This window comes from Salvelinus alpinus, chromosome 11, assembly GCF_045679555.1.
Source record: "Salvelinus alpinus chromosome 11, SLU_Salpinus.1, whole genome shotgun sequence".
NCBI classification, from domain to species: Eukaryota; Metazoa; Chordata; class Actinopteri; order Salmoniformes; family Salmonidae; genus Salvelinus; species Salvelinus alpinus.
This window is the reverse complement of record NC_092096.1, coordinates 52,770,091-52,796,812: the sequence shown is the minus strand read 5'-3', so window position 1 is coordinate 52,796,812 and position 26,722 is coordinate 52,770,091. Positions and strand designations below refer to the sequence as shown.

At 45.5% G+C, this 26,722-nt stretch overlaps 1 protein-coding gene and 2 non-coding genes across 3 annotated transcripts in view; 1 reads left to right on the top strand and 2 right to left on the bottom strand.

The window, feature by feature from the left end:
• Nucleotides 1-16,292, top strand: part of LOC139534375 (alpha-actinin-3-like) — a 34,659-nt gene extending 18,367 nt beyond the window's left edge. Inside the window, exons 2-22 of the mRNA XM_071333478.1 lie at nt 2,192-2,306; nt 2,588-2,707; nt 3,176-3,262; nt 4,038-4,125; nt 4,557-4,635; nt 5,047-5,128; nt 5,272-5,357; nt 5,564-5,656; nt 5,952-6,182; nt 6,438-6,585; nt 7,543-7,693; nt 7,873-7,981; nt 8,286-8,426; nt 8,707-8,889; nt 9,819-9,953; nt 12,085-12,264; nt 12,742-12,888; nt 13,250-13,315; nt 13,551-13,709; nt 13,842-13,918; nt 14,228-16,292. Coding sequence (XP_071189579.1) covers nt 2,192-2,306; nt 2,588-2,707; nt 3,176-3,262; nt 4,038-4,125; nt 4,557-4,635; nt 5,047-5,128; nt 5,272-5,357; nt 5,564-5,656; nt 5,952-6,182; nt 6,438-6,585; nt 7,543-7,693; nt 7,873-7,981; nt 8,286-8,426; nt 8,707-8,889; nt 9,819-9,953; nt 12,085-12,264; nt 12,742-12,888; nt 13,250-13,315; nt 13,551-13,709; nt 13,842-13,918; nt 14,228-14,309 — 2,559 coding nt within the window. The 3' untranslated portion in view covers nt 14,310-16,292. The remainder of the gene's footprint in view (nt 1-2,191; nt 2,307-2,587; nt 2,708-3,175; nt 3,263-4,037; nt 4,126-4,556; nt 4,636-5,046; nt 5,129-5,271; nt 5,358-5,563; nt 5,657-5,951; nt 6,183-6,437; nt 6,586-7,542; nt 7,694-7,872; nt 7,982-8,285; nt 8,427-8,706; nt 8,890-9,818; nt 9,954-12,084; nt 12,265-12,741; nt 12,889-13,249; nt 13,316-13,550; nt 13,710-13,841; nt 13,919-14,227) is intronic.
• Nucleotides 16,293-17,809: 1,517 nt separating this feature from the next.
• trnan-guu (transfer RNA asparagine (anticodon GUU)) lies at nt 17,810-17,883 on the bottom strand. Its single transcript has one exon. It is a non-coding gene; the product is annotated as a tRNA-Asn (tRNA).
• A 1,099-nt stretch (nt 17,884-18,982) lies between these two features.
• Nucleotides 18,983-19,056, bottom strand: trnan-guu (transfer RNA asparagine (anticodon GUU)). The gene has a single exon. It is a non-coding gene; the product is annotated as a tRNA-Asn (tRNA).
• Between the last annotated feature and the right edge of the window lie 7,666 nt (nt 19,057-26,722).

The window sequence follows — 26,722 nt, the reverse complement described above, 5'->3', positions numbered from 1 at the left end:
AGAAGGAGGGGCAGTCGCACAGAGAAGGGGGGAGATAGAGGAGAAGAGCAGTGACTTCATAGTCATTACTAGCGCTCTATAGTTGACCATAGGCATCCCCTGCAAAGGCATGTAACCTATGAGATAATGGGTTATTATGGATAATGGTGTGACTATGGCCTTTTGAGTCCAATGAATAGGGTGTTGTACTTGATGATACAAATAGGGCTTATTTGTGTTTTGAGTTGGATATTTTCCTCCTCATATGTAGTATTTGAAAGACAGGATATCCCAATGTCTCATATTTTGTCACCTCACACCATTTTAGGTGAAGCCCCACAGAACATGCATCTGAAAGTTGAACTGACGTCAACAAAAACCTGTTTCTGTTTCAAACTGCACTTGTTTCCACTTTCTTTTATCCTCTCTCCTACAATTTGTCCTTCCTTCCTTCCTTCCTTCCTTCCTTCCTTCCTTCCTTCCTTCCTTCCTTCCTTCCTTCCTTCCTTCCTTCCTTCCTTCTATCCCTCTTTGACACTGACAGTTAGCTTTAGGAATCCTGCATTCCTTCCTTCCTTCCTTCCTTCCTTCCTTCCTCTCTCCTTCTATCCCTCTTTGACACTGACAGTTAGCCTTAGGAATCCTGCCTTCTCAGCTGTCCCTAATGGTGTCTCATAGCTACCCGATTTAGCCTCCTTCACCCCCCTCACCTCCACTCCTTCCTTCCCCCTCCTCCTTTCTTCCCCTCCCTTCTTCTCTACTTTCCCCCTCCTTCACCCTCTTCATCCCCCCCCCTCCCCTTTTCCTCCTCTCCTCTCCTTCTCCTTCTTCTCCTCCCCTGTTCTCCAGAAGTCTGGCTTGGTGGTCTAGTTAACCTAGCGGTCTGTGTGGTTTGTATAGGGGGCCTGTCTAAATTGGGTCATGCGTAGCTGTAGGGTGGGGGTTTGTGTGGCTGTGTGGGTTTGGGTCTGTAGGGACTGGGGGACACCTGCTGGGACGGGATTGTGGCTCTCCTTCCCTTCCAGGGATGCATCCCAAATGTCACCCTGTTCCCTATATAGTGCACTACTTTTGACCAAGACACATCTGGTCAACAGTTGTGCACTATGCAGGGAGTAGGAGGTCATTTTGGACACAGGTCAGGGCCTTCCTGCCACCCTCCCTCTGGCTGTCTGTCTGTTCTGCCTTCCTTCGCTCCCTGGCAAGCACTGTCTCTCTCTTGTCCCCCCGGGTCGCGCCCTAGCTCGTTCTCTTTCTTTCTCTCGCCCTCTCTCTTTCTCTCTATCTCTCTCACCACCCTCTCTTAAGCACTCTTTATCGCTCTCTCAAGAGTTCTTTCACTCAAGCACTTTCTCTTTTTTTCGGTGTCTTTCTTCCTCTAGCTCCCTCTCCTTCTCTGTCATGGCTAAATGGCTCACAGCTCTGCCCAGTGCCCACCCACACAGAATCGCAATCACACACACACCCACAGCGACTGCGTTAATGGAGAACTCTGACCTCTGACTTTGTGTTCTCTCTTCATTACTGATTAATGTAATCTTTCTCTGTCTCTCTCCCTCTCTCTCTACACTGCTCTGTAGTCCGTTGTTCCACTTCTGCATGTATTATTTTTCTCCAACCCCTCACCGCGGACAGACGTCTATGTTTGCTGTGACCTTCTACGCCCCCACCTCCACACAAACACCTCAACCTCGTGTTGAAATGACACAACACCTCCCTTGTCCTTGAATCAGATCAATCAATCAATCAATCAATCATTCAAAGCTGTCAAGGCAGAATAATGACTATCTGAGGTCAGGATGCGTGTGCTAGCCGACAGACACACAGAGCAGCGTCGTGATGCTCTAACAAGGTTAAAGATGTAATGGGGCATTGCCAAGCACTCTGGGCCTGTCAGAGCGGCCGGGAGAAAGCAAACTGCTTCAGGCTTCACTTTAGATTAGAGCATTTGTCTGTTTATGTTTGTTCATTTCCGTTTACTAAGGGGTTGTTTATCGGTGTGGGGCCAGGATTCCATTTGGGGTCTGTTGGTCTCATCCGGTCATTGTCAGTGAGGCTCAGTCTCTTTCTGTATGTTTGAGGGAGAATTTTCACTTCTTTATTGCCAACTCTAATCCCATTTTTTTTCTCCTCCCTTTTCCCTTTGTCTCCCCTTCTCTCTCTCTCTTTTTTTATCTCTTTCTCCCCCTATCTCGACCTGATTCTCTCCCAGACTTTCACAGCCTGGTGTAACTCCCACTTGAGGAAGGCAGGGACACAGATCGAGAACATCGAGGACGACTTCAGGAATGGCCTCAAACTCATGCTGCTGCTGGAGGTCATCTCAGGTGGGTCAGACTCTTAAGTCGCTTTAAGTCACCGCTAAGTCAGTGTTAAGTCACTGCTAAGTCACTCTTACATACTGTTACATCAGAAAGGTTTACCTCTCCATCTACAGCATAAGTCAGTGGAAAAGGACACTCAGATTCGATGGTATGCGGTCAAATACAGCAGCATCTGAGCTGAAATGAATGGAGAATGGCACAGAGCTTTCTTGATTGAGTGAAATTTCACCAATAATTTTGTGTTGCGGAGAGGAGACTAAAGGGAATGTTTTTATTGTATACAGGTGAGAGACTGCCCAAACCCGACAAAGGCAAGATGCGTTTCCACAAGATTGCAAATGTGAACAAGGCCCTGGACTTCATCTGCAGCAAGGGAGTCAAGCTGGTGTCCATCGGCGCTGAGGGTGAGACTTCAACATCTTGGTTCTGTTGTCCTTGTTGTTTGCCAATATGTTGTTATACAGGTTCAAAAACAGTAATGTTGTGATTATCCTTTATTTGTAGTTCTAGAGTCCCATTTTACAAAACAGTTCTGACTTAGAGGGGCGGCAGGTAGCCTATTGGTTAGAGCGTTGGACTAGTAACCGAAAGGTTGCAAGATTGAATCCCCGAGCTGACAAGGTAAAAATCAGTCAGTCAGTTAACTCACTGTTCCTAGGCCGTCATTGAAAATAAGAATTTGTTCTTAACTGACTTGCCTAGTTAATAATTAAATAAAGGTAAAAATAAATAAGAGGTACTCAAGTAAAATACTGTAACTTTAGATACTTGTTGAAAGATAGAGTGAGGTATTATATCTGAGACAACTCTCAGTAAGCCAGCATAAACTGAGTTGCCATGGTTTCTGACCGAACTCTGTGATTGGCTTGCAGAGATCGTCGACGGTAATACGAAGATGACCCTGGGAATGATCTGGACCATCATCCTGCGTTTCGCCATTCAGGACATCTCCGTGGAGGGTCAGTGTGTGTGTGTGTGTGTGTGTGTGCAGGGGTGGAATTGGAAAAAGTTCCCTCTTCGCTCTTAGATATGACACGAGCGAAGAGTTGATCTTAAAAAAATACATGTTTACAAGGTTGTTCTTATGCATTTCCCCTCGGGTTTCACCCGCCATAAACACATTCGAACTGCACATGCATTAAGTCACATGAGAACAAATTCGACCTACCTACCCAGCTATCAGACTCCCAGTAACACTGTCTATACATTATCAGTCACTATACAACACTATACATACGCCTGCCATTAAAGCGTTAACACATTAATATAATTAACGGCCACAGTCGCAAACGTGTCGTAGGATCACTGTTCAGACACGCTCTGCATCTGCCACACTCAAAACCATGATACATTAGACACAGTAGGCTACTGTATGTAGTCAGTTCATTATGAGTTACTGTTAACACATTCATATTACTCAAGCCTCCGTGGCACACACACTTTGCATATCCTCCACAAAAAACATACCTCAGTAAGCATTTCACACACACACACACACGCACGCACACACACACACACACACACACACACACACACACACACACACACACACACACACACACACACACACACACACACACACACACACACAGGTCACTAAGCTTGACACCTTAACACCGCAGGGTTATTGGAGCATATTTAGCCTAGTCCTTTAGGATAACACTGCCGTTCCCCTGCCTCCTCTCTGCCTCCCCTCTGTTTCCCCCTCTCTCCCCCCGCCTCCTCCCTGTGTAGAGACCTCTGCTAAGGAGGGTCTTCTTCTGTGGTGCCAGAGGAAGACTGCCCCCTACAGGAACGTTAACGTGCAGAACTTCCATATCAGGTGTGCACAGCACGCCACCCTGTGGCCAGGATGGGAAACTACATCCATTCTGCATGCGGATTCACAGAGTCATGTTGAGAAGAGATGAATTGGGAACTCTAATTCATAGTTATGGCTGTTGCTTGCACCTCTCTTAGCCTGAGTGCCTGTCTGTTTGTGCTATAATGCCAACTCCTTGTCACTCACTGTCACATTTGGCATGACAATTCCATAAGGAGTTGGCAAGAGACCAGAAACAGACTGGCGACCAGGCTACATCTCTCCTTCTTTTGGGATTGTTTGTGTTATTATTTACTTTTATTATTTTACTTTCTCTTTACTTTCTTTCTCTTTTACTTTCTCTTCATAATCCTAATGTTTTTCCTCCTCTCCTATCTTCTCTTTGTATCATCCTCTCCTTTCCTCTCCTCTCCTGTTGGTGACTGATTCAGTTGGAAGGATGGCCTGGCACTGTGTGCCCTCATCCACAGACACAGACCTGACCTCATTGACTACTCCAAACTGAGAAAGGTGCCCCCCCCCCTCCTCCCTTCACTCTCCTCTCATCCCCCATCCCCTCTTAAGAGTCCACAAGGGTCAACACCTGTCGTAGCCCCTTACTATTTTATTTTATTTCTCTATACCTCTATTCCCTCTTTTTCTCTCTAGAACTCTATTGTATAAGTAATATATATATATATATATATATATATATATATATATATATATATATATATATATATATATATATATAAAAAAAAAATTATATATATATTTTTAAATAATATATGCCATTTAGCGGACGTTTTTATCCAAAGCAACTTACAGTCATGCGTGCATACATGTTTTGTATTGGTGGGAATTGAACCCACAACCCTTGGCCTGTGTCTTCTCTCTATGTGTTCATGTAAATCTCTTTCTCTGTCTGTGTGTCCCTAACAGGATGACCCCATCGGTAACCTCAACACTGCCTTCGAGGTGGCTGAGAAGTACCTGGACATCCCCAAGATGCTCGACGCTGAAGGTGAGTCCATATTTTTTTCAATCAGGATTTCTGTAAAACCAGGCAATTTTACAACCCTACCGTTCGTCTCTGACAACTCTCTCCAGTGATTTCACTGGGGTTGTATTGTCCCTGAGCTCTCCTCCCTGGTCTCTCTCTCTCAGACATTGTGAACACCCCCAAGCCTGATGAGAAGGCCATCATGACCTACGTGTCCTGCTTCTACCACGCCTTCGCTGGCGCTGAGCAGGTAACTCACTCCCTCCACTGCCTCTGCTCCACACTGCCGCAAAAACATGGAATACAATGCAATGGAAAACAATACAAATCGGCCATCTTTCTAAGGTCCACTGTCTCTGTCTTAACGTTTGTTGTTAATCTCTCTCTCTCGCGCTCACTTTTGTTTTCTCTCCCTCTCCCCTCCCTCCTCTCTTTCTCTCTCTCTCACTCACCCAGGCGGAGACAGCAGCTAACAGGATCTGTAAAGTGCTGGCTGTTAACCAGGAGAATGAGAAACTCATGGAGGAGTATGAGAAGCTGGCCAGTGAGGTGAGTGTTAAAGGGATATCATACTAGCCTGCTAACTGTTCCTGTAGACTTCTAGTCATTGCGCTAATGCAATGATGTATGAGAGGTTATATACTGTATGGGACAGTTTCCTGGACATAGATTAAACCTAGTCCTGGACTAAAAAGCAATTTCAATGGAGATTCTCCATTGAGCATGCTTTTTGTGTTTGGGAAACTGGCCCTGAACGGGACCTGTGTGTTTTTTAATTGAAGTAACCACCCAACCAACTCTTCTCCCCCTGACCTCTAACCCCTGATCTCTTACCTCTCCCTAGTTGCTAGAGTGGATCCGCAAGACCATCCCGTGGCTGGAGAACCGCATGGCGGAGCAGCAGATGAGGGCCATGCAGCAGAAGCTGGAGGACTTCAGGGACTACCGCCGCATCCACAAGCCGCCCCGCGTCCAGGAGAAGTGTCAGCTGGAGATCAACTTCAACACCCTGCAGACCAAGCTGAGGCTGAGCAACCGGCCCGCCTTCATGCCCTCCGAGGGAAAGATGGTCTCGGTAGGTGACGTCACGCACACCACGTCTCAGGGAGTGACACTGTCCTGGCAGCCCTCTCGACTTCATACCCCGGGTTCGTCATTAAAACCACAGCTAATTTACTGTGGTGTGGTTCGAAAGAGTTTTGAGAATAACCCCCCGGATATCTGACTGTTCCACCAACATTACAATACCCAGTATAGTCAACCAACTAACTGGCTTCCATCTATAATACTACCCATGTTATACCCCATCTCCGTCTCTCTCCTCACCCAGGACATAGCCAATGCATGGAAGGGTCTGGAGCAGGTGGAGAAGGGATATGAGGAGTGGCTTCTTACTGAGATCAGACGTCTGGAGAGACTGGACCACCTGGCTGAGAAGTTCAAGCAGAAGTGTTCCCTGCACCAGTCCTGGACCTCAGGTAATAACAGAGCGAGTGAGAAAGGGAGGGGAGGGTGAGGGGGGTGTAGAGCGAGAGGGGAGGAAGGGCAGGTGGGGGGTAGAGAGAGAGGGGCGAGAGGCGCGGTAAAGGGGATATCAATTTTGAATTGTAAAATCCACTTTATTGAGCCAAGCCCCTACAGTACATCAACTTTCAACCCCCAGACGTCATGCGCCACAGAGCTCATGTGTGGATGGGGATAGAGAGATAGAACGGAGAGGAGAGAGAACGGAGAGGAGAGGTAAAGGGGTTAGAAAGATAGAGAGGAGAGGTAAAGCGGTTAGAAAGATAGAGAGGAGAGGTAAAGGGGTTAGAGAGATAGAGAGGAGAGGTAAAGGGGTTAGAGAGATAGAGAGGAGAGGTAAAGGGGTTAGAGAGATAGAGAGGAGAGGTAAAGGGGTTAGAGAGATAGAGAGGAGAGGTAAAGGGGTTAGAGAGATAGAGAGGAGAGGTAAAGGGGTTAGAGAGATAGAGAGGAGAGGTAAAGGGGTTAGAAAGATAGAGAGGAGAGGTAAAGTGGTTAGAGAGATAGAGAGGAGAGGTAAAGGGGTTAGAGAGATAGAGAGGAGAGGTACAGGGGTTAGAGAGATAGAACGGAGAGGTAAAGGGGTTAGAGAGATAGAATGGAGAGGTAAAGGGGTTAGAGAGATAGAACGGAGAGGTAAAGGGGTTAGAGAGATAGAATGGAGAGGTAAAGGGGTTAGAGAGAGAACGGAGAGGAGAGGTAAAGGGGTTAGAGAGATAGAATGGAGAGGTACAGGGGTTAGAGAGATAGAACGGAGAGGTAAAGGGGTTAGAGAGATAGAATGGAGAGGTAAAGGGAATAGAGAGATAGAACGGAGAGGTAAAGGGGTTAGAGAGAGAGAGAGAGAGAGAGAGAGAGAGAGAGAGAGAGAGAGATATAACGACTGAGTATTATCTGTGTCTCTCCCCCAGGTAAAGAAGAGCTGCTGTCCATGAAGGACTATGAGTCGGCCTCTCTGATGGAAATCAGAGCTCTGATGAGGAAACACGAGGCCTTTGAGTCTGACCTGGCCGCCCACCAGGACAGAGTGGAGCAGATCGCTGCTATCGCCCAGGAGCTCAAGTAAGGAGGGACGGAGGGAGGGGGGAGGGATGATGAGAGGAAGGTGTGGAGGACCAGTGGAAGGAGGGAGTGGCGGTAGAAAGGATAAACGTAGTAAAGTTCTAGAAAAAAGGGATTGACGTACAGTGTGTAATAGAAGACGTGATACTGATCAGTGTGTTTGCCCGTTTCTCTCTCAGTGAGCTGGACTACCATGACGCATCCTCTGTGAACGCCCGCTGCCAGGGCATCTGTGACCAGTGGGACAACCTGGGTACGCTGACGCAGAAGAGGAGGGACTCCCTGGAGGTACTGAACTACGCACGTACAACAGATACCTAATATAATCATATTGTATACGCCACTTAAGCAGACGCTTTTGGTTGGAGAATGTGATCCCTGCATGAACTGAGCACACAGCCTCTTACCAACTGAGCCACCACGAGCCAGGAGATGTTCCTGACCAGGTCACCTGTCTCAGGAAAAACTCCTGTCCCTTCCAATAACAACTAGTGGTGGTCATATCAAGCCATTACACGTGTTACTGTGACTACTTAGCAGGGATGGCTTCATACTGTATATGGATGTTACATCTTGTCCTGGTCTTTCCTAGCGCGTGGAGAAACTGTGGGAGACCATTGACCAGCTGTACCTGGAGTTCGCCAAGAGGGCGGCGCCCTTCAACAACTGGATGGACGGAGCCATGGAGGATCTGCAGGACATGTTTATCGTCCACAGCACCGAGGAGATCCATGTACGTGTGTGTGTGAATGTGTGTGTGTGTGTGTGTGTGAGCGTGTCTGTGTGTGAGCGTGTGTGTGTACAATACGTAACATTAACGGTCTGATGGACTCTCCTTTCTCTCTGCATTCCCTCGCTCTCTCTCGTTATTTCCCATATCACTCCATTCTCACTCCTTATCCCCCAACCCCCCCTTCTCGTTATGTGACACACACCACACCCTTTGATCCTCTCTCTCTCTATCGCTCCTTCCCACTGTATCCCTCCATTCTCACTCCTCCTCTCCTCTCCAGTCTCTGATTACAGCCCATGACCAGTTCAAGGCCACCCTACCAGAGGCTGATAAGGAACGCATGGCCACCATGGGCATCCAGAGCGAGATTGTGAAGATCGCTCAGACTTACGGCATCAAGCTGTCAGGAGTCAACCCCTACACCAACCTCTCCCCCCAGGATATCACTAACAAGTGGGAGGCAGTGAGTACAACACACTCTGTGAAGCCGACAGAAAGCTGAAATGGTTTTCTATTTAATTGTATTTCCTTCCCTGGCTAGGTTTCTACACTCTAGAATGTAGTCAAGAGACACATTTCCTGTGACAGGAATTCTTTCTGTAGTTTGTATTTTTTCTTACACGCTATAGCTGTAAGTTACTTAATGTCAAAGGGTTACACCCTAGAGCAGGGCTTTCTGACCCTGTTCCTGGAGAGCTCCTTGTACCCTCATGTAGGTTTTCGCTCCAACCCAAGTTGTAACTGACTTCATTGAGACAATGCTGAAACATCAATCCACGGGCAAGTCGGTGACCCGTTTTCATTTGGGCCGAAATCAAAATGAAAGAAGAGTTATCTTGCAAATTCAGCAGGCTATGGTGTGAAATAGGCTTTTAGAAGTGCCGTTTTTATTTGACCACTTATCGTTAATGTCGTCTTTGGTGTGGTTTGGTGTGTTTATCAATGAACAAGCACCTTTTTATCCCTCTCCTATTGATAAAATAAGTCATACGAAAGTTTCACATGCATTCTACCATTAGGAAATGTGTAACGTGATCGGTATTTTGACATTACAATTTTTGAACACACAAAAATACGTTTCGTTAATCAAATATTTAATCAGTCGTCTTCCTCAAACGAAGGGGAGGATGACGCAATCTTTGCGAGAGGGGGGGAATTTGGTTTAATTGGTCCTCAACTCACGGCTCAGACACAGTTAGCTCTGAGTTAGTGTGCCCCGGAGCAGATTAGTTCTGAAGGATGAGCCACTTTCGGTTATCTGGTTGACCAAAGTTACCTCACGAACTCCTCAATTCCGGTACGTAGTATAGGGCTCTGCTCTCGAGTAACAGAGTAACGCGACGTCATCTCTACCAGTGTGTTGACGACCAATGTCCCTGTCTCCCTCCATAGGTGAAGCACCTTGTTCCTCTCAGGGACCAGATGCTGCAAGAGGAGGTGGCCAGGCAGCAGGCTAACGAGAGGCTGAGGCGCCAGTTCGCTGCCCAGGCCAACATCATCGGACCCTGGATCCAGACCAAGATGGAGGTACAGTTACTTCAGCTAGAGCAGTGGTCACCAACCTTTTCTGAGTCAAGATCGCTTTCTGAGTCAAAATGCAAGCGGAGATCTACCGCTCAGATAAAAAAATTTAAACATTAATTAAAAAACGTAAGCATATGCAACATTAACCAATTAAAAACAGTTCTGTAGCAATGAGGTTTGTGCAGTAGGCTATAGACCCAATACATTATCACTGCAGATTGGCTACGCTTGAATTACCCTGCCAATATTGTTCTTCTCAGACCATTTTGAAATGTAAAATGTAGGTATATGTTGAAGGAAATAGTTTCCTATATGTTCGTTAACCAATTTAATTATAACAATGCAAACACTCTGTCCATTTATAAGAATTTGTAAGGTTCTTATTTGCATAAAATAGACAAAGACCCGTGTCCAAATTAATTCTCGAGAGAGCTCTCCTCAAAAAACCATGTACATTAGTTTATATATCACACACAGCGTTATAGAGTCCCTCCCCCTCTCCAACAAGGACAAAGCTGACCAAAAAGTCCATTCCAACACACTAACGCACATACCTTACACACAATATCTGGATTATCTCCTGAAGTCTCACCACAGTTTATTACCACTTAGCTGACAGTTCCAGCCCCCCCCCCCCCCCCAGATACGGAAAAACTAGAGGGGCTCTTGCTGTCTTCCCTTATCTCTACAGAGTTATAGCTTGGTCGGTTCAAACATAGGTTAATGATCCACTTAGTTTTCTTTTAGGCACACACAGACATTCCTTTCTCCCCCCGTATATGCTACATAACCTCTTTCTTATGAACTAACATTATTTATCAACATAGAAAAACAGGGTAGAATTCAATTAGTTATAGTTCTATTTAAATGTATACATCGTTTAGTCATTTATTCATAAAATTCATAACAGTATATGATCACACTCGTCATATATAATTTGTCGTATTACTGGTGAGGCACAGCTAATTGAGGATAATAATAATATATATATTTTTTTTTACTGGACTCATCCGTCCCTCAGCTCTCCCTCCGCTGAGAAGAGGGGACACAGTCTTCCAGCTGATGGCGAAACTCAAGTCGCACTGCATTATTTCTGCCTCGTGCGCCAATTCATGTTGTTACTCCTATGACCAGAGAAAGTGAAATATTCCTCGATATTAGAAAAGACACAAGCCGCTAATGATAACAACACAAGCTTAGCGGAAAACTTTGCTGTACTCATTCGTTGCAGCTGCAGTGCTGGTTGTAGCGTGAGTGGAAGTAGGGAGAATGTGCATTTTATGGCTTATGGAAGTGTGGAACAAACTGTCGACAGTGCCGAATAACAACTTAGACATGAAGTTATTCATAAAAACAGCATCTTTTTGCTGTATTCGTTGAGTCGCTCTAGTCATTTTTTAAAACGTTTTTAAATCTCACGGTGTCAACTTTATTGTGCATTCGAGGCTTCTTTTTACAGTCTATGGCTCGAGGAAACTGTGCAGACACGGTGATCTGAGCTATCTGATTTGCCAGAGGTAGGCCTGTAGGTGCACTTGATTTGATCTCTGGGCATGCCGGGTAGGCGGAGTTCTACCTTCAGATACATAAAATGGTTCAACATGGGAACAGTTTATCTTCCCGGTGCTAGGGCTGCTGAATGAAGTGCACCTACCGACAACAGCACGAAACAAATACAAATAATAGGAATGCAAGGCTTTATCGTTGTGTTCGACCGGTTGGTGACCACTGAGCTAGAGCTACACGGTCCTACGAGTTTGAAATCCTCTTTTGTGAAATCCTCTTTCCACTCACTGTACTCCCATGTCATTATGCCATGTTTGGTATGGCAAGAAGTGAAATGTTAGCACAAACAGACTGGTACCCAGGCTAAGCTGCTACAGGGTCTCCGAACCCCAAACACGCAGAGGTTCGCAACATCTCCTGTGCCTACACTTATTGGTCAGAGTAGGAGAGCTGATCTAGGATCACTTTTGCCTTTTAGATTATAATTAATGGACCTAATCCTAGATTCTATACCTGATCCTAGATCAGCACTCTTTGACGCTTTATGAATACGGAAGCCTGAACTGTCATCCATTCACACTTCTCAGTTCTCACTACCTCCTTTTTCTCCACCCCTCTCCCTCTACAGGAGATTGGTCATGTGTCTGTGGACATCGCCGGTTCTCTAGAGGAACAGATGAACAATCTCAAGCAGTATGAACAAAACATTATCAACTACAAGTGTAACATCGACAAACTGGAGGGAGACCACCAGCTCAGCCAGGAGTCCCTCATCTTTGACAACAAACACACCAACTACACCATGGAGGTAATACAACTCACAACTGGACAACACACAACTACAAAAAACACAACTGCACAACACATAACTACACAACAAACACTAACTACACAGCACACAACTACACAACAAACACACAACTACACCATGGAAGTGAAGTATCTTATATCCTAGACCTAGGTTAAGTATCATATACTCCCCTATTTGGACAGTGAAGCTAAAACGTTTAATTTGGCTCTATACTCCAGTATATTGGATTTGAGATAAAATGTTTCATATGAGGAGACAGTACAGAATGTCGCCTTTTATTTAGGGGTATTTTCATACAGTTTTACCGTTTAGAAGTTAGTGCACTTTATATATCTAGTTCCCCTTTTGAATGTGTCATAAGGTGTCACTTATAGTGCATTAAAGTAGTCAAAAGTTTAGTATTTGGTCCCAAATTCCGAATTATTACGTCAAGCTTAGACTCTCCGCTCCCTCGTTCCCTCTCTCCCTCTGCAGCATATCCGTGTGGGCTGGGAGCAGCTGCTGACCACCATCGCCCGCACCATCAACGAGGTGGAGAACCAGATTCTGACCCGCGATGCCAAGGGTATCAGCCAGGAGCAGCTCAACGAGTTCAGAGCCTCCTTCAATCACTTCGACAGGGTAAAAAAAAAAGATATATATTATTGTACTTGCATTTCTTGCACTTGTCTTTTTACTTCCTGGCTCAGATTTTACAGAAAGCGGCTATTTTGAAGAAGGTTTTACTTGCAATGACAGTGATATGTGATTATTTTAACCTACCATAGTTGAATACACTGACTGTAAGTGTGAATTTTGAATAGTCAGTGATTTCTTGCCACCGTAGTTGTTCCTCCACACTGAGGGATAGTGTCTCTAGCGTGTTACGTTCACATAATCGTTGATCATTGCATCACTGCATCGTTCATTGATATAAAAGATATATATTATTGTACTTGCATCATAAAAACTGATGCTTGTGTTCCCCCTCTCTCTTTTGCAGAAGAGAAATGGCATGATGGACCCCGACGACTTCCGTGCCTGTCTCATCTCCATGGGTTACGATCTGGTGAGTAGCCTAGCTACCAACAGGAAGTGACCTCACCTTCATTTCTTCTCAGTCCCTTTATACAACATGACGGCGCTCTATCTGGTTGTATACAGTTATAGTATAAATGGCATCCGTTTTTATACTAAAGGTTTCAAAACATGTTCTCCTCAACAATGATATGAAAATAATCTACTCTAACGTGTTGTCCAATAGGGTGAGATGTTCTAATCTACTGTAACATGTTGTCCAATAGGGTGAGGTGGAGTTTGCCCGCATTATGACCTTGGTGGATTCAAACAACACAGGCGTGGTCACCTTCCAGGCCTTCATCGACTTCATGACCCGTGAGACGGCCGAGACAGACACCGCTGACCAGGTCATGGCTTCCTTTAAGATCCTGGCCTCCGACAAGGTGAGCTAGAACATTTTAATATGGCCAGATCTCCCTTGAAAAATAGGTATTTTCTCATCTGTGGGACAACCTGGTAAATGCAATTAAATAAATACATAGAAATGAAATAAATATATACCTCCTCTCTCCCAGGCCTACATCACGGTTGACGAGCTGCGCAGAGAGCTGCCCGCAGAGCAGGCCGAGTACTGCATCAGCCGCATGACCAGGTACACAGAATTAAAAAGGTCAAATAGGCGTGCTTATATTTGTCCTGTTTCACACGTGTACAACTGTGTAACCTATACAAGTGTGTGGCTATGACACAGGCCACTTTAGTAATATAATGTATCTCTATGACCAGGGACACAGGCCACTCTAGTAATATAATGTATCTCTATGACCAGGTACATTAGACCTCTCTAGTAATATAATGTATCTCTATGACCAGGTACATTAGACCTCTCTAGTAATATAATGTATCTCTATGACCAGGTACATCAGACCTCTGTGGTAATATAATGTATTTCTGTGACCAGGTACATTGGAGCCGACGGCCCATCCGGAGCCCTCGACTACATCTCTTTCTCCAGCGCACTCTATGGAGAGAGCGACTTGTAAACCCCCTCTCCTGTATGGAGAGAGCGACTTGTAAACCCCCTTTCCCCCTCCTCTTGTCTTCCCTTCATTTTCCCCCTCTCCTCTATGGAGAGAGCGACTTGTAAAACTCCTCCTTCTCCTCCTGTTCTTTCTTCCCTCCATCCTCTCCCTCCTGTACAGAGAGGTTTAGATACCGCTTCTCCTCTCCTCTTTTCCCCTTCCACACTGCCCAGAGAGGAAAAGAGAGCGGGAGGCTTTGCTCAGATCAAATCTTCGAGACAAATGTCCTGTTAAGGTCTGGCTGGATTTCTAATGTTTAACTCTCATCCCTCTCTCATCCATACTGTCCTCCGTACTGCACCAAGTGCCTGATGAGCCAGAATACCTGGTGTCACACGATGATCCGTTTCACATTAACTGCCTTTTAGTACGATCGACTGGACAGAGTTTAGTCATGGGGGAAAAAACAAAGAAGGGGACAAAAGAAAAATAGTTTCACACTAGCAGAGTTTCTGAGCAGAGCCCCCAGCCCTATACCTCGCCTCCTCAAATAATATTACAATTCCTATTATTTGGAAGGGTTTAAAAGAAAACAATGAAATATTGGTTGGTTGGTTGTGTATTGATGCAGATGCATGCTCTGTTTATAGTAGAAATGCTGTCCATGTTGAATGGTTGAATCTCCCCCGCCAACACACAAATCCTTTATAGCAGCTCCCATACTAACACCCCTCTCTTTCCACAGAAACTTGTAATGTTGTCGCAATGCTTTCATAATGTTGTAATTTGGTATTTCAGAGAGTATAGGGTGCCATCAGAAGAGAGCAGTGAATTGTGGGTAAAAGGTAGTTAACCCCTGATCTCTGATCAACTTGTTTAGAGGGATGAGGACACTGACAGGAAGAATTCTTTTGATTGGAGGATAGGGTGAGGATGCTGACAGGAAGGCTCATTTTGATTGGAGGATGCAAAGATAAAGGAGTATCATAACTGTTATCATAACTGTTATGGCCAGAAAGAAGCATGTCGGTCACCTCTCTCCTCCGTCTCATCCCTCTATCATCACTCCATCATCTGTACCAGGGATATGACTACACCAATAGAATGATATAATATGTCATATTTTACATATACTATTTCATATCATGTCCTATGAAACCATATTGAGGTTGTCTGCTTGCTGTGCATTTTGAGAGGAGCGAGAGACAGGTAGAGGTGTTGAGTAGTGAAAAAGAGCGAGAGAGAGGAAATCAGGTAATGTTCTGGAGATAAAGGAATATGGACTCAGGGTTCCTGAGTCCAGGTATGGTGAAACAAAGTTAGGCCCAGGCTTCATCCAAAATGGCACCCTATTCCCCATAGGCTCTAGTCAAAAGTAGTGCACTACATAGGTTATAGGGTGCCATTTTTGACTCAGACCCTGTGTAGCCTAACTATCTATGCAAGGAAGCTTTTAGGTTGTGGTCCAGTTCAATAAGAGGATGGCTACGTTCCAGGCTGACTACACCGCAGACGGCTGCCAGATCTCACGACGCCTGGATACGTGTTAAACATATCAGCTAACCACATCATATTACATAGCAATCTGATGCCTGACTGTACAGTTGATGAGGTGGCACTCAACCATTTGCAATGTAATTGGCCTGGAACATGACATGTTTAAAACAGAACCTGAGAATGTCAGCCGTGAAGTGAGCAAGGGCATTCAAATGACAGTGGGCGATTCTCAAATCTACACCCAATTCCCTATGTCGTGCACTAGTTTGGACCTGATCCGAAGTAGCCAAGTGCACTACGGATGGAATAGGGTGTCATTTAGGACAGAGCCAGAACCAGTAACTCCCCTTTGGGTGGATTCTTTCTCTTCTGTCTTCTCTATTATCCCTCCCTCCTGTTTCCCCTCTATTCTATCACCCGCTACAAGAGCTTGCTTCCACACAATCCTTCAAAGTTAAAGTCACACCTTGGAATAAATAAAAAAGGAAAACTATATTACTATGTGAAGTTTTGTGTTGTGTTTTTATTTCCCATCGATCACCATAAAGGGAGTGGCGATACTGTTGAAGTAACATCAGTTGCAACTGTTCAGAAGTAAACCAAAATGTCCAGGGCAGTTCCTGGTTCATTAAATATGACATAAATACAAGAAAGAACTGTAAGACTTATTTAAATGTAAACACTGTAATGTCTCCAAGACTACTAAGACTTACAGACTTTATATAGCATAAACATTCAAGAATGAAAATATAGTATGAAACTGAGTTTATTGGATATATAGACAAAATACATTCACAGTGCATATTAGCAGAGCACTTCAGCCAGACACTCAGGCTCATTCTAAACATGACAGTTATGGCAACCAATTCATACACTATTCTTTTAAATAGTTCGGTGGAGTTTTCCTTATTTAATCTTGTTAACCTTTACGGGATCGGTGTGTCCCCCCCCCGCAGGATGGTTGAGCTAACGTAGAACGTAGGTTAATGTGATTAGCATGAGGTTGTAAGTAACAAGAACATTTCCCAGGACATAGACATATCTGATATGGGCAGAAAACCTTTATTCTTGTTAAGCTAAACTGCACTGTCCAATTTACAGTAGCTATTACAATGAAAGAATACCATGCTATTGTTTGAGCAGAGAGCACAGTTATGAACTTGAAAATGTATTAATAAACCAATTAGACACATTTGGGCAGTCTTGATATAACATTTTGGTCAGAACTGCAATGGTTCATTGAATCAGTCTAAAACTTTGCACATACACCGCTGCCATTTAATGGCCATTATCTAAATTGACCCTAACCTGGAATAGTACATTATGGCATTTCTCTTGCATTTCAAAGATATTTTTTTCTTTGAATTAACTTTTACCAGATCTAATGTGTTATATTCTCCTACATTAAGTTCACATTTCCACAAACTTCAAAGTGATTATTTTCAAATGATATCAAGGATATGCATATCCTTGCTTCAGGTTCTGAGCTACAGGCAGTTAGATTTGGGTACTGATGGTTTCCTGGAACTGATGGCATCTACGGTTGTGGCTAGATGGAATACAGCTACACGCTAAAAGTTACATGTTCGAGTTGTGTCGGGGACAACTGCAGCATTTTAGTTAAGCTTAAGCCTAACACTTTCCGTAACCTTAATGTAAGTCCAGGAAGGTCTTTCCACATCACTAGAAATGGAAAGATAGCAACCCTGAGTGGGTTCAAATCACCAACCTTTAAATTAACAGGCTAACACGCTAACCAATTGCACCACAGAGACTTGTGGTTGTACTGACCCTCAGCAGGCCAAAGTCTCATGGAAGATCACTACAAGTCAGGAAGGTTCACATCGCTACTATCTGAAAAATGTCATCCCTGGGTGGTGTCGAAGCCCCAACCATTCGATTGACAGTCAAACACGCTAACTGATTGCACTAGAGAGGCCACCGCACGTCAAAGTCACAGGTAATCTCATTACAGGTCCAGGATGTGACATTCACATCATGGAGCACAACAAACAGAAAACTCTCGTCCCTGGGTGGGCTCGAACCACCAACCTTTAGATTAACAGTCTAACGCGCTAACCAATTGCGCCACAGAGACGTGTGGTGTTCTTGACCCTGACACTTGATCGCTGGCCATCCGTGATCTCATCCAACTGTACATGGCGTTTACGAAACAACAACACTTTGTTCCAATGGTTGTGTCAACGTGCATCGAATGTGCCGCAACATTTCCAAGTAAGTAGCCCTGTAGTTTTCTAACGTTTGTTCGCTTTTTGAATGGCCTTAAAAGGGCAGAAATGTAGGGCAATGTTCGTCACCGCAACATTTTATTAAAAGGCATCTGGCAGGAGTAAATTCAGCCACAATCACAAATGTAATTTGATAAATATATATTTTAAACAACTGCGTTTTCAAGAATGTAATATATAATCACCAATCTCATTCAAAATAATTAGGGGACTGACCCCGGAAGAATGATGAAGTGGCGAGTCACTTTCATGGCGTATAGGCACACATGTACACACAAACACACACACACTGGACCAACATTGTCCTTCAAGCGAGATACATTTAAATGCTAAGGTTTTTCATGCCAGATTGACATAATTTACATTGTCATACTAGCCAGATTAATATGAATACATGATATGTTCCATGGAGACCACAGAATGAATAAGCTATTGAGTAACAGAAGATCAGAGACCATTGACAGCCATTTTACCAGTAGGTATAGTAACTTGTCATCTTTCATGTTCAACAGCACACCAATCACATGTGACAACAGGAAACACAGCAGGTCAAAAGCAAGCTTACTGTAAGTCCAGGAAGGTCTTTCCACATCACTAGAAATGGAAAGATAGCAACCCTGAGTGGGTTCAAATCACCAACCTTTAAATTAACAGGCTAACACGCTAACCAATTGCACCACAGAGACTTGTGGTTGTACTGACCCTCAGCAGGCCAAAGTCTCATGGAAGATCACTACAAGTCAGGAAGGTTCACATCGCTACTATCTGAAAAATGTCATCCCTGGGTGGTGTCGAAGCCCCAACCATTCGATTGACAGTCAAACACGCTAACTGATTGCACTAGAGAGGCTTGTGTTGGCACCCTCAGCAGGTCAAAGTCACAGGTAATCTCATTACAGGTCCAGGATGTGACATTCACATCATGGAGCACAACAAACAGAAAACTCTCGTCCCTGGGTGGGCGCGAACCACCAACCTTTAGATTAACAGTCTAACGCGCTAACCAATTGCGCCACAGAGACGTGTGGTGTTCTTGACCCTGACACTTGATCGCTGGCCATCCGTGATCGGAAGGTGACCGGAAACATGACAGAATACAAACAGTGTAGCTATTCTCTCCGCAAGGCAATCAAACAAGCTAAGTCCCAGTACAGAGACAAAATAGAGTCGCAATTCAACAGCTCAGACACAAGAGGTATGTGGCAGGGTCTACAGTCAATCACGGATTACAAAAAGAAAACCAGCCCCGTTGCGGATCAGGATGTCTTGCTCCCAGACAGGCTAAATAACTTTTTTGCTCGCTTTGAGGACAATACAGTGCCACTGACACGGCCCGCTACCAAAACCTGCGGGCTCTCCTTCACTTCAGCCGAGGTGAGTAAAACATTTCAACGTGTTAACCCTCGCAAGGCTGCAGGCCCAGACGGCATTCCCAGCCGCGTCCTCAGAGCATGCGCAGACCAGCTGGCTGGTGTGTTTACGGACATATTCAATCAATCCTTATCCCAGTCTGTTGTTCCCACATGCTTCAAGAGGGCCACCATTGTTCCTGTTCCCAAGAAAGCTAAGGTAACTGAGCTAAACGACTACCGCCCCGTAGCACTCACTTCCGTCATCATGAAGTGCTTTGAGAGACTAGTCAAGGACCATATCACCTCCACCCTACCGGACACCCTAGACCCACTCCAATTTGCTTACCGACCCAATAGGTCCACAGACGACGCAATCGCAACCACACTGCACACTGCCCTAACCCATCTGGACAAGAGGAATACCTATGTGAGAATGCTGTTCATCGACTACAGCTCAGCATTTAACACCATAGTACCCTCCAGACTCGTCATCAAGCTCGAGACCCTGGGTCTCGACCCCGCCCTGTGCAACTGGGTCCTGGACTTCCTGACGGGCCGCCCCCAGGTTTGTGAGGGTAGGTAACAACATCTCCACCCCGCTGATCCTCAACACTGGGGACCCACAAGGGTGCGTTCTGAGCCCTCTCCTGTACTCCCTGTTCACCCACGACTGCGTGGCCATGCACGCCTCCAACTCAATCATCAAGTTTGCGGATGACACTACAGTGGTAGGCTTGATTACCAACAACGACGAGACGGCCTACAGGGAGGAGGTGAGGGCCCTCGGAGTGTGGTGTCAGGAAAATAACCTCACACTCAACGTCAACAAAACAAAGGAGATGATTGTGGACTTCAGGAAACAGCAGAGGGAGCACCCCCCTATCCACATCGACGGGTCAGTAGTGGAGAAGGTGGAAAGTTTTAAGTTCCTCGGTGTACACATCACGGACAAACTGAATTGGTCCACCCACACAGACAGCGTTGTGAAGAAGGCGCAGCAGCGCCTCTTCAACCTCACGAGGCTGAAGAAATTCGGCTTGTCACCAAAAGCACTCAAACTTCTACAGATGCACAATCGAGAGCATCCTGTCGGGCTGTATCACCGCCTGGTACGGCAACTGCTCCGCCCACAACCGTAAGGCTCTCCAGAGGGTAGTGAGGTCTGCAGAACGCATCACCGGGGGCAAACTACCTGCCCTCCAGGACACCTACACCACCCGATGTCACAGGAAGGCCACAAAGATCATCAAGGACAACAACCACCCAAGCCACTGCCTGTTCACCCCGCTATCATCCAGAAGGCGAGGTCAGTACAGGTGCATCAAAGCAGGGACCGAGAGACTGAAAAACAGCTTCTATCTCAAGGCCATCAGACTGTTAAACAGCCACCACTAACATTTAGCGGCCGCTGCCAACATACTGACTCAACTCCAGCCACTTTAATAATGGGAATTGATGGAAATTATGTAAAAATGTACCACTAGCCACTTTAAACAATGCCACTTAATATAATGTTTACATACCCTACATTACTCATCTCATATGTATATGTATATACTGTACTCTATATCATCTACTGCATCTTGCCATCTTTATGTAATACATGTATCACTAGCCACTTTAAACTATGCCACTTTATGTTTACATACCCTACATTACTCATCTCATATGTATATACTGTACTCTATACCATCTACTGCATCTTGCCTATGCCGTTCTGTACCATCACTCATTCATATATCTTTATGTACATATTCTTTATCCCTTTACACTTGTGTGTATAAGGTAGTAGTTGTGGAATTGTTAGGTTAGATTACTTGTTGGTTATTACTGCATTGTCGGAACTAGAAGCACAAGCATTTCGCTACACTCGCATTAACATCTGCTAACCATGTGTATGTGACAAATAACATTTGATTTGATTTGATTTCATCCAACTGTACATGGCGTTTACGCAACAACAACACTTTGTTCCAATGGTTGTGTCAACGTGCATCGAAAGTGCCGCAACATTTCCAAGTAAGTAGCCCTGTAGTTTTCTAACGTTTGTTCGCTTTTTGAATGGCCTGAAAAGGGCAGAAATGTAGGGCAATGTTCGTCACCGCAACATTTTATTAAAAGGCATCTGGCAGGAGTAAATTCAGCCACAATCACAAATGTAATTTGATAAATATATATTTTAAACAACTGCGTTTTCACGAATGTAATATATAATCACCAATCTCATTCAAAATTATTAGGGGACTGACCCCGGAAGAATGATGAAGTGGCAAGTCACTTTCATGGCGTATAGGCACACATGTACACACAAACACACACACACTGGACCAACATTGTCCTTCAAGCGAGATACATTTAAATGCTAAGGTTTTTCATGCCAGATTGACATAATTTACATTGTCATACACTGAATCCAAGATGGCGTAGGAGTCGGACGTGTGTTTGTATTGTCCTGTCGTGTGTAAATAGTAAATAGTAAATAGTCTTCGTATTTTTCGTATACATTTCGTATATATTTTAATTTCACTTTCCATCTAGGAACTGAATATACATTCCTACATTCCGCCTCACCCAATGTGGTACGGACCTGCTATTTTTTTTTTATACTTTAGAACCGTAACCCAAATCAGAAGCTAGCCAGATAACTAGCTACTAGCTAGTAGTCAGTTAGCCACTGCTGCGGTCTTCACCCTCAACTCGGACACAGCCAGCTTCAATACCGGGCCAATACCTGCCAGTCTGCAAGCGCGATATCAACCCAGAGCATATAGGACTGCTTTTTCTCTACCACATCACCGGATTCCTGACGCAAGCTCTGGACAATTACACCGTATCATCACAGCTAGCTAGCTGCAACCGAGTGGCTACTACTGGCTAACACCTCTGTCCCGAAGCAAGCACCAGTTAGCCTTGAGCTAGCCTCGAGCTAGGCCCATCTGCCGGCTAGCTGAAGAGGTCTACCAGCGAATTCTTGGGCTACAATACCAGCTACAAGCTAATTTAGCCATTTTTTTGCCGCTGCTAGTAGCTTTTTACCTTCTGCACAGACACCAGCCCTGTTATTAGCCTGGATATTACTCACCAATTTACCAGCATCGGACTGTCTCTCGACAACAACGCCGGATTCCTGCCGTAATCCCTGAGCCACTGCTTCTGATCCTCACAGCTAGCTTGCGGCTAGCGCAGCTAGCGCCACTGCCACGAAGCTAGCACCAGTTAGCAAACACAATTCTACAATTCACAACCTCTCTTTCGCCATCACCATCTGGCTTGGATTCTCTGTCGACACGACCACGTCTGAGCAGACCCCCTCCGTCTGAGCAGACCACCCCCCGGGCTACTAACTTTAAACGCCGCGTGCTAGATTAGTGGAGGCCTCCGAGCTCCATCTACGGCTGCCCCCTGGACACTATGATCACTTGGCTACATAGCTGATGCATGCTTGACTGTCCATTAATTCACGGTACTCCATTCTGTTTATTTGTGTTTTATCTGTCGGCTCTGTGCTTTAACTCAGGATCTGTGTGTAGTTAATCCGACCCTCTCTGCCTAGTCGTCGCCATTTTTACCTGTTGTTGCTGTGTTAGACTAGCACCCTGTTATTGCTGCTGTTATCTTACCTGTTGTTTTAGCTAGCTCTCCCAATCAAGACCTGCAATCACTTTATGCCTTATTGTATGTCTCTCTCAAATATCAATATGCCTTGCATACTGTTGTTCAGGCTAGTTTTCATTATCATTGTTTTGGTTTGCAATGGACCCTGTAGTTCCACTCTCCGTACCTCTGATACCCCCTTTGTCCCACCCCCCACACATGCGGTGACCTCACCCATTGAGACCAGCATGTCCAGAGATACAACCTCTCTTATCATCACCCAGTGCCTGGGCTTGCCTCCGCTGTACCCGCGCCCCTCCATACCCCTGTCTGCACATTATGCCCAGAATCTATTCTACCACGCCCATAAATCTGCTCCTTTTATTCTTTGTCCCCAACGCTCTAGGCGACCAGTTTTGATAGCCTTTAGCCGCACCCTCATCCTACTACTCCTCTGTTCCTCGGGTGATGTGGAGGTAAACCCAGGCCCTGCATGTCCCCAGTCACCCTCATTTGTTGACTTCTGCGATCGAAAAAGCCTTGGCCTCATGCATGTCAACATCAGAAGCCTCCTCCCTAAGTTTGCCTTACTCACCGCTTTAGCACACTCTGCCAATCCTGATGTCCTTGCCGTGTCCGAATCCTGGCTTAGGAAGGCCACCAAAAATTCTGAGATTTCCATACCCAACTATAACACTTTCCGTCAAGATAGAACTGCCAAAGGGGGAGGAGTTGCAATCTACTGCAGAGATAGCCTGCAAAGTTCTGTCATACTTTCCAGGTCTATGCCCAAACAGTTCGAACTTCTAATTTTAAAAATTAATCTCTCCAGAAATAAGTCTCTCACTGTTGCCGCCTGCTACCGACCCCCCTCAGCTCCCAGCTGTGCCCTGGACACCATCTGTGAATTGATCGCTCCCCATCTAGCTTCAGAGTTTGTTCTGTTAGGTGACCTAAACTGGGATATGCTTAACACCCCGGCAGTCCTACAATCCAAGCTTGATGCCCTCAATCTCACACAAATCATCAAGGAACCCACCAGGTACAACCCTAAATCCGTAAACATGGGCACCCTAATAGACATTATCCTGACCAACCTGCCCTCCAAATACACCTCTGCTGTCTTCAATCAAGATCTCAGCGATCACTGCCTCATTGCCTGTATCCGCCACGGGTCCGCGGTCAAACGACCACCCCTCATCACTGTCAAACGCTCCCTAAAACACTTCTGCGAGCAGGCCTTTCTAATCGACCTGGCCCGGGTACCCTGGAAGGATATTGACCTCATCCCGTCAGTTGAGGATGCCTGGTCATTCTTTAAATGTTACTTCCTCACCATATTAGACAAGCATGCTCCGTTCAAAAAATGCAGAACCAAGAACAGATATAGCCCTTGGTTCACTCCAGACCTGACTGCCCTCGACCAGCACAAAAACATCCTGTGGCGAACTGCAATAGCATCGAAGAGCCCCCGCGATATGCAACTGTTCAGGGAAGTCAGGAACCAATACACGCAGTCAGTCAGGAAAGCAAAGGCCAGCTTTTTCAAGCAGAAATTCGCATCCTGTAGCTCTAACTCCAAAAAGTTCTGGGATACTGTAAAGTCCATGGAGAACAAGAGCACCTCCTCCCAGCTGCCCACTGCACTGAGGCTAGGTAACACGGTCACCACCGATAAATCCGTGATAATCGAAGACTTCAACAAGCATTTCTCAATGGCTGGCCATGCCTTCCTCCTGGCGACTCCAACCTTGGCCAACAGCCCCGCCCCCCCCGCTGCTACTCGCCCAAGCCTCCCCAGCTTCTCCTTTACCCAAATCCAGATAGCAGATGTTCTGAAAGAGCTGGAAAACCTGGACCCATACAAATCAGCTGGGCTTGACAATCTGGACCCCCTATTTCTGAAACTGTCCGCCGCCATTGTCGCACCCCCAATTACCAGCCTGTTCAACCTCTCCTTCGTATCATCTGAGATCCCCAAGGATTGGAAAGCTGCCGCGGTCATCCCCCTCTTCAAAGGGGGAGACACCCTGGACCCAAACTGTTACAGACCTATATCCATCCTGCCCTGCCTATCTAAGGTCTTCGAAAGCCAAGTCAACAAACAGATCACTGACCATCTCGAATCCCACCGTACCTTCTCCGCTGTGCAATCCGGTTTCCGAGCCGGTCACGGGTGCACCTCAGCCACGCTCAAGGTACTAAACGACATCATAACCGCCATCGATAAAAGACATTACTGTGCAGCCGTCTTCATCGACCTGGCCAAGGCTTTCGACTCTGTCAATCACCATATTCTTATCGGCAGACTCAGTAGCCTCGGTTTTTCTAATGACTGCCTTGCCTGGTTCACCAACTACTTTGCAGACAGAGTTCAGTGTGTCAAATCGGAGGGCATGTTGTCCGGTCCTCTGGCAGTCTCTATGGGGGTACCACAGGGTTCAATTCTCGGGCCGACTCTTTTCTCTGTATACATCAATGATGTTGCTCTTGCTGCGGGCGATTCCCTGATCCACCTCTGCAGACGACACCATTCTATATACTTCCGGCCCTTCCTTGGACACTGTGCTATCTAACCTCCAAACGAGCTTCAATGCCATACAACACTCCTTCCGTGGCCTCCAACTGCTCTTAAACGCTAGTAAAACCAAATGCATGCTTTTCAACCGTTCGCTGCCTGCACCCGCACGCCCGACTAGCATCACCACCCTGGACGGTTCCGACCTAGAATATGTGGACATCTATAAGTACCTAGGTGTCTGGCTAGACTGCAAACTCTCCTTCCAGACTCATATCAAACATCTCCAATCCAAAATCAAATCAAGAATCGGCTTTCTATTCCGCAACAAAGCCTCCTTCACTCACGCCGCCAAACTTACCCTAGTAAAACTGACTATCCTACCGATCCTCGACTTCGGCGATGTCATCTACAAAATAGCTTCCAACACTCTACTCAGCAAACTGGATGCAGTTTATCACAGTGCCATTCGTTTTGTTACTAAAGCACCTTATACGACCCACCACTGTGACCTGTATGCCCTAGTCGGCTGGCCCTCGCTACATGTTCGTCGTCAGACCCACTGGCTCCAGGTCATCTACAAGGCTATGCTAGGTAAAGTGCCGCCTTATCTCAGTTCACTGGTCACGATGGCTACACCCACCCGCAGCACGCGCTCCAGCAGGTGTATCTCACTGATCATCCCTAAAGCTAAAACCTCATTTGGACGCCTTTCCTTCCAGTTCTCTGCTGCCTGCGACTGGAACGAATTGCAAAAATCTCTGAAGTTGGAGACTTTTATCTCCCTCAACAACTTTAAAAATCTGCTATCCGAGCAGCTAACCGATCGCTGCAGCTGTACATAGTCCATCTGTAAACTACCCACCCAACTTACCTACCTCACCCCCCATACTGCTTTTATTTATTTACTTTTCTGCTCTTTTGCACACCAGTATCTCTTCTTGCACATGATCATCTGATGATTTATCACTCCAGTGTTAATCTGCTAAATTGTAATTATTCGATTTATTGCCTACCTCATGCCTTTTGCACACATTGTATATAGATTCTCTTTTTTTTCTACCATGTTATTGACTTGTTTATTGTTTACTCCATGTGTAACTCTGTGTTGTCTGTTCACACTGCTATGCTTTATCTTGGCCAGGTCGCAGTTGCAAATGAGAACTTGTTCTCAACTAGCCTACCTGGTTAAATAAAGGTGAAATAAAATAAATAAAATAAAAA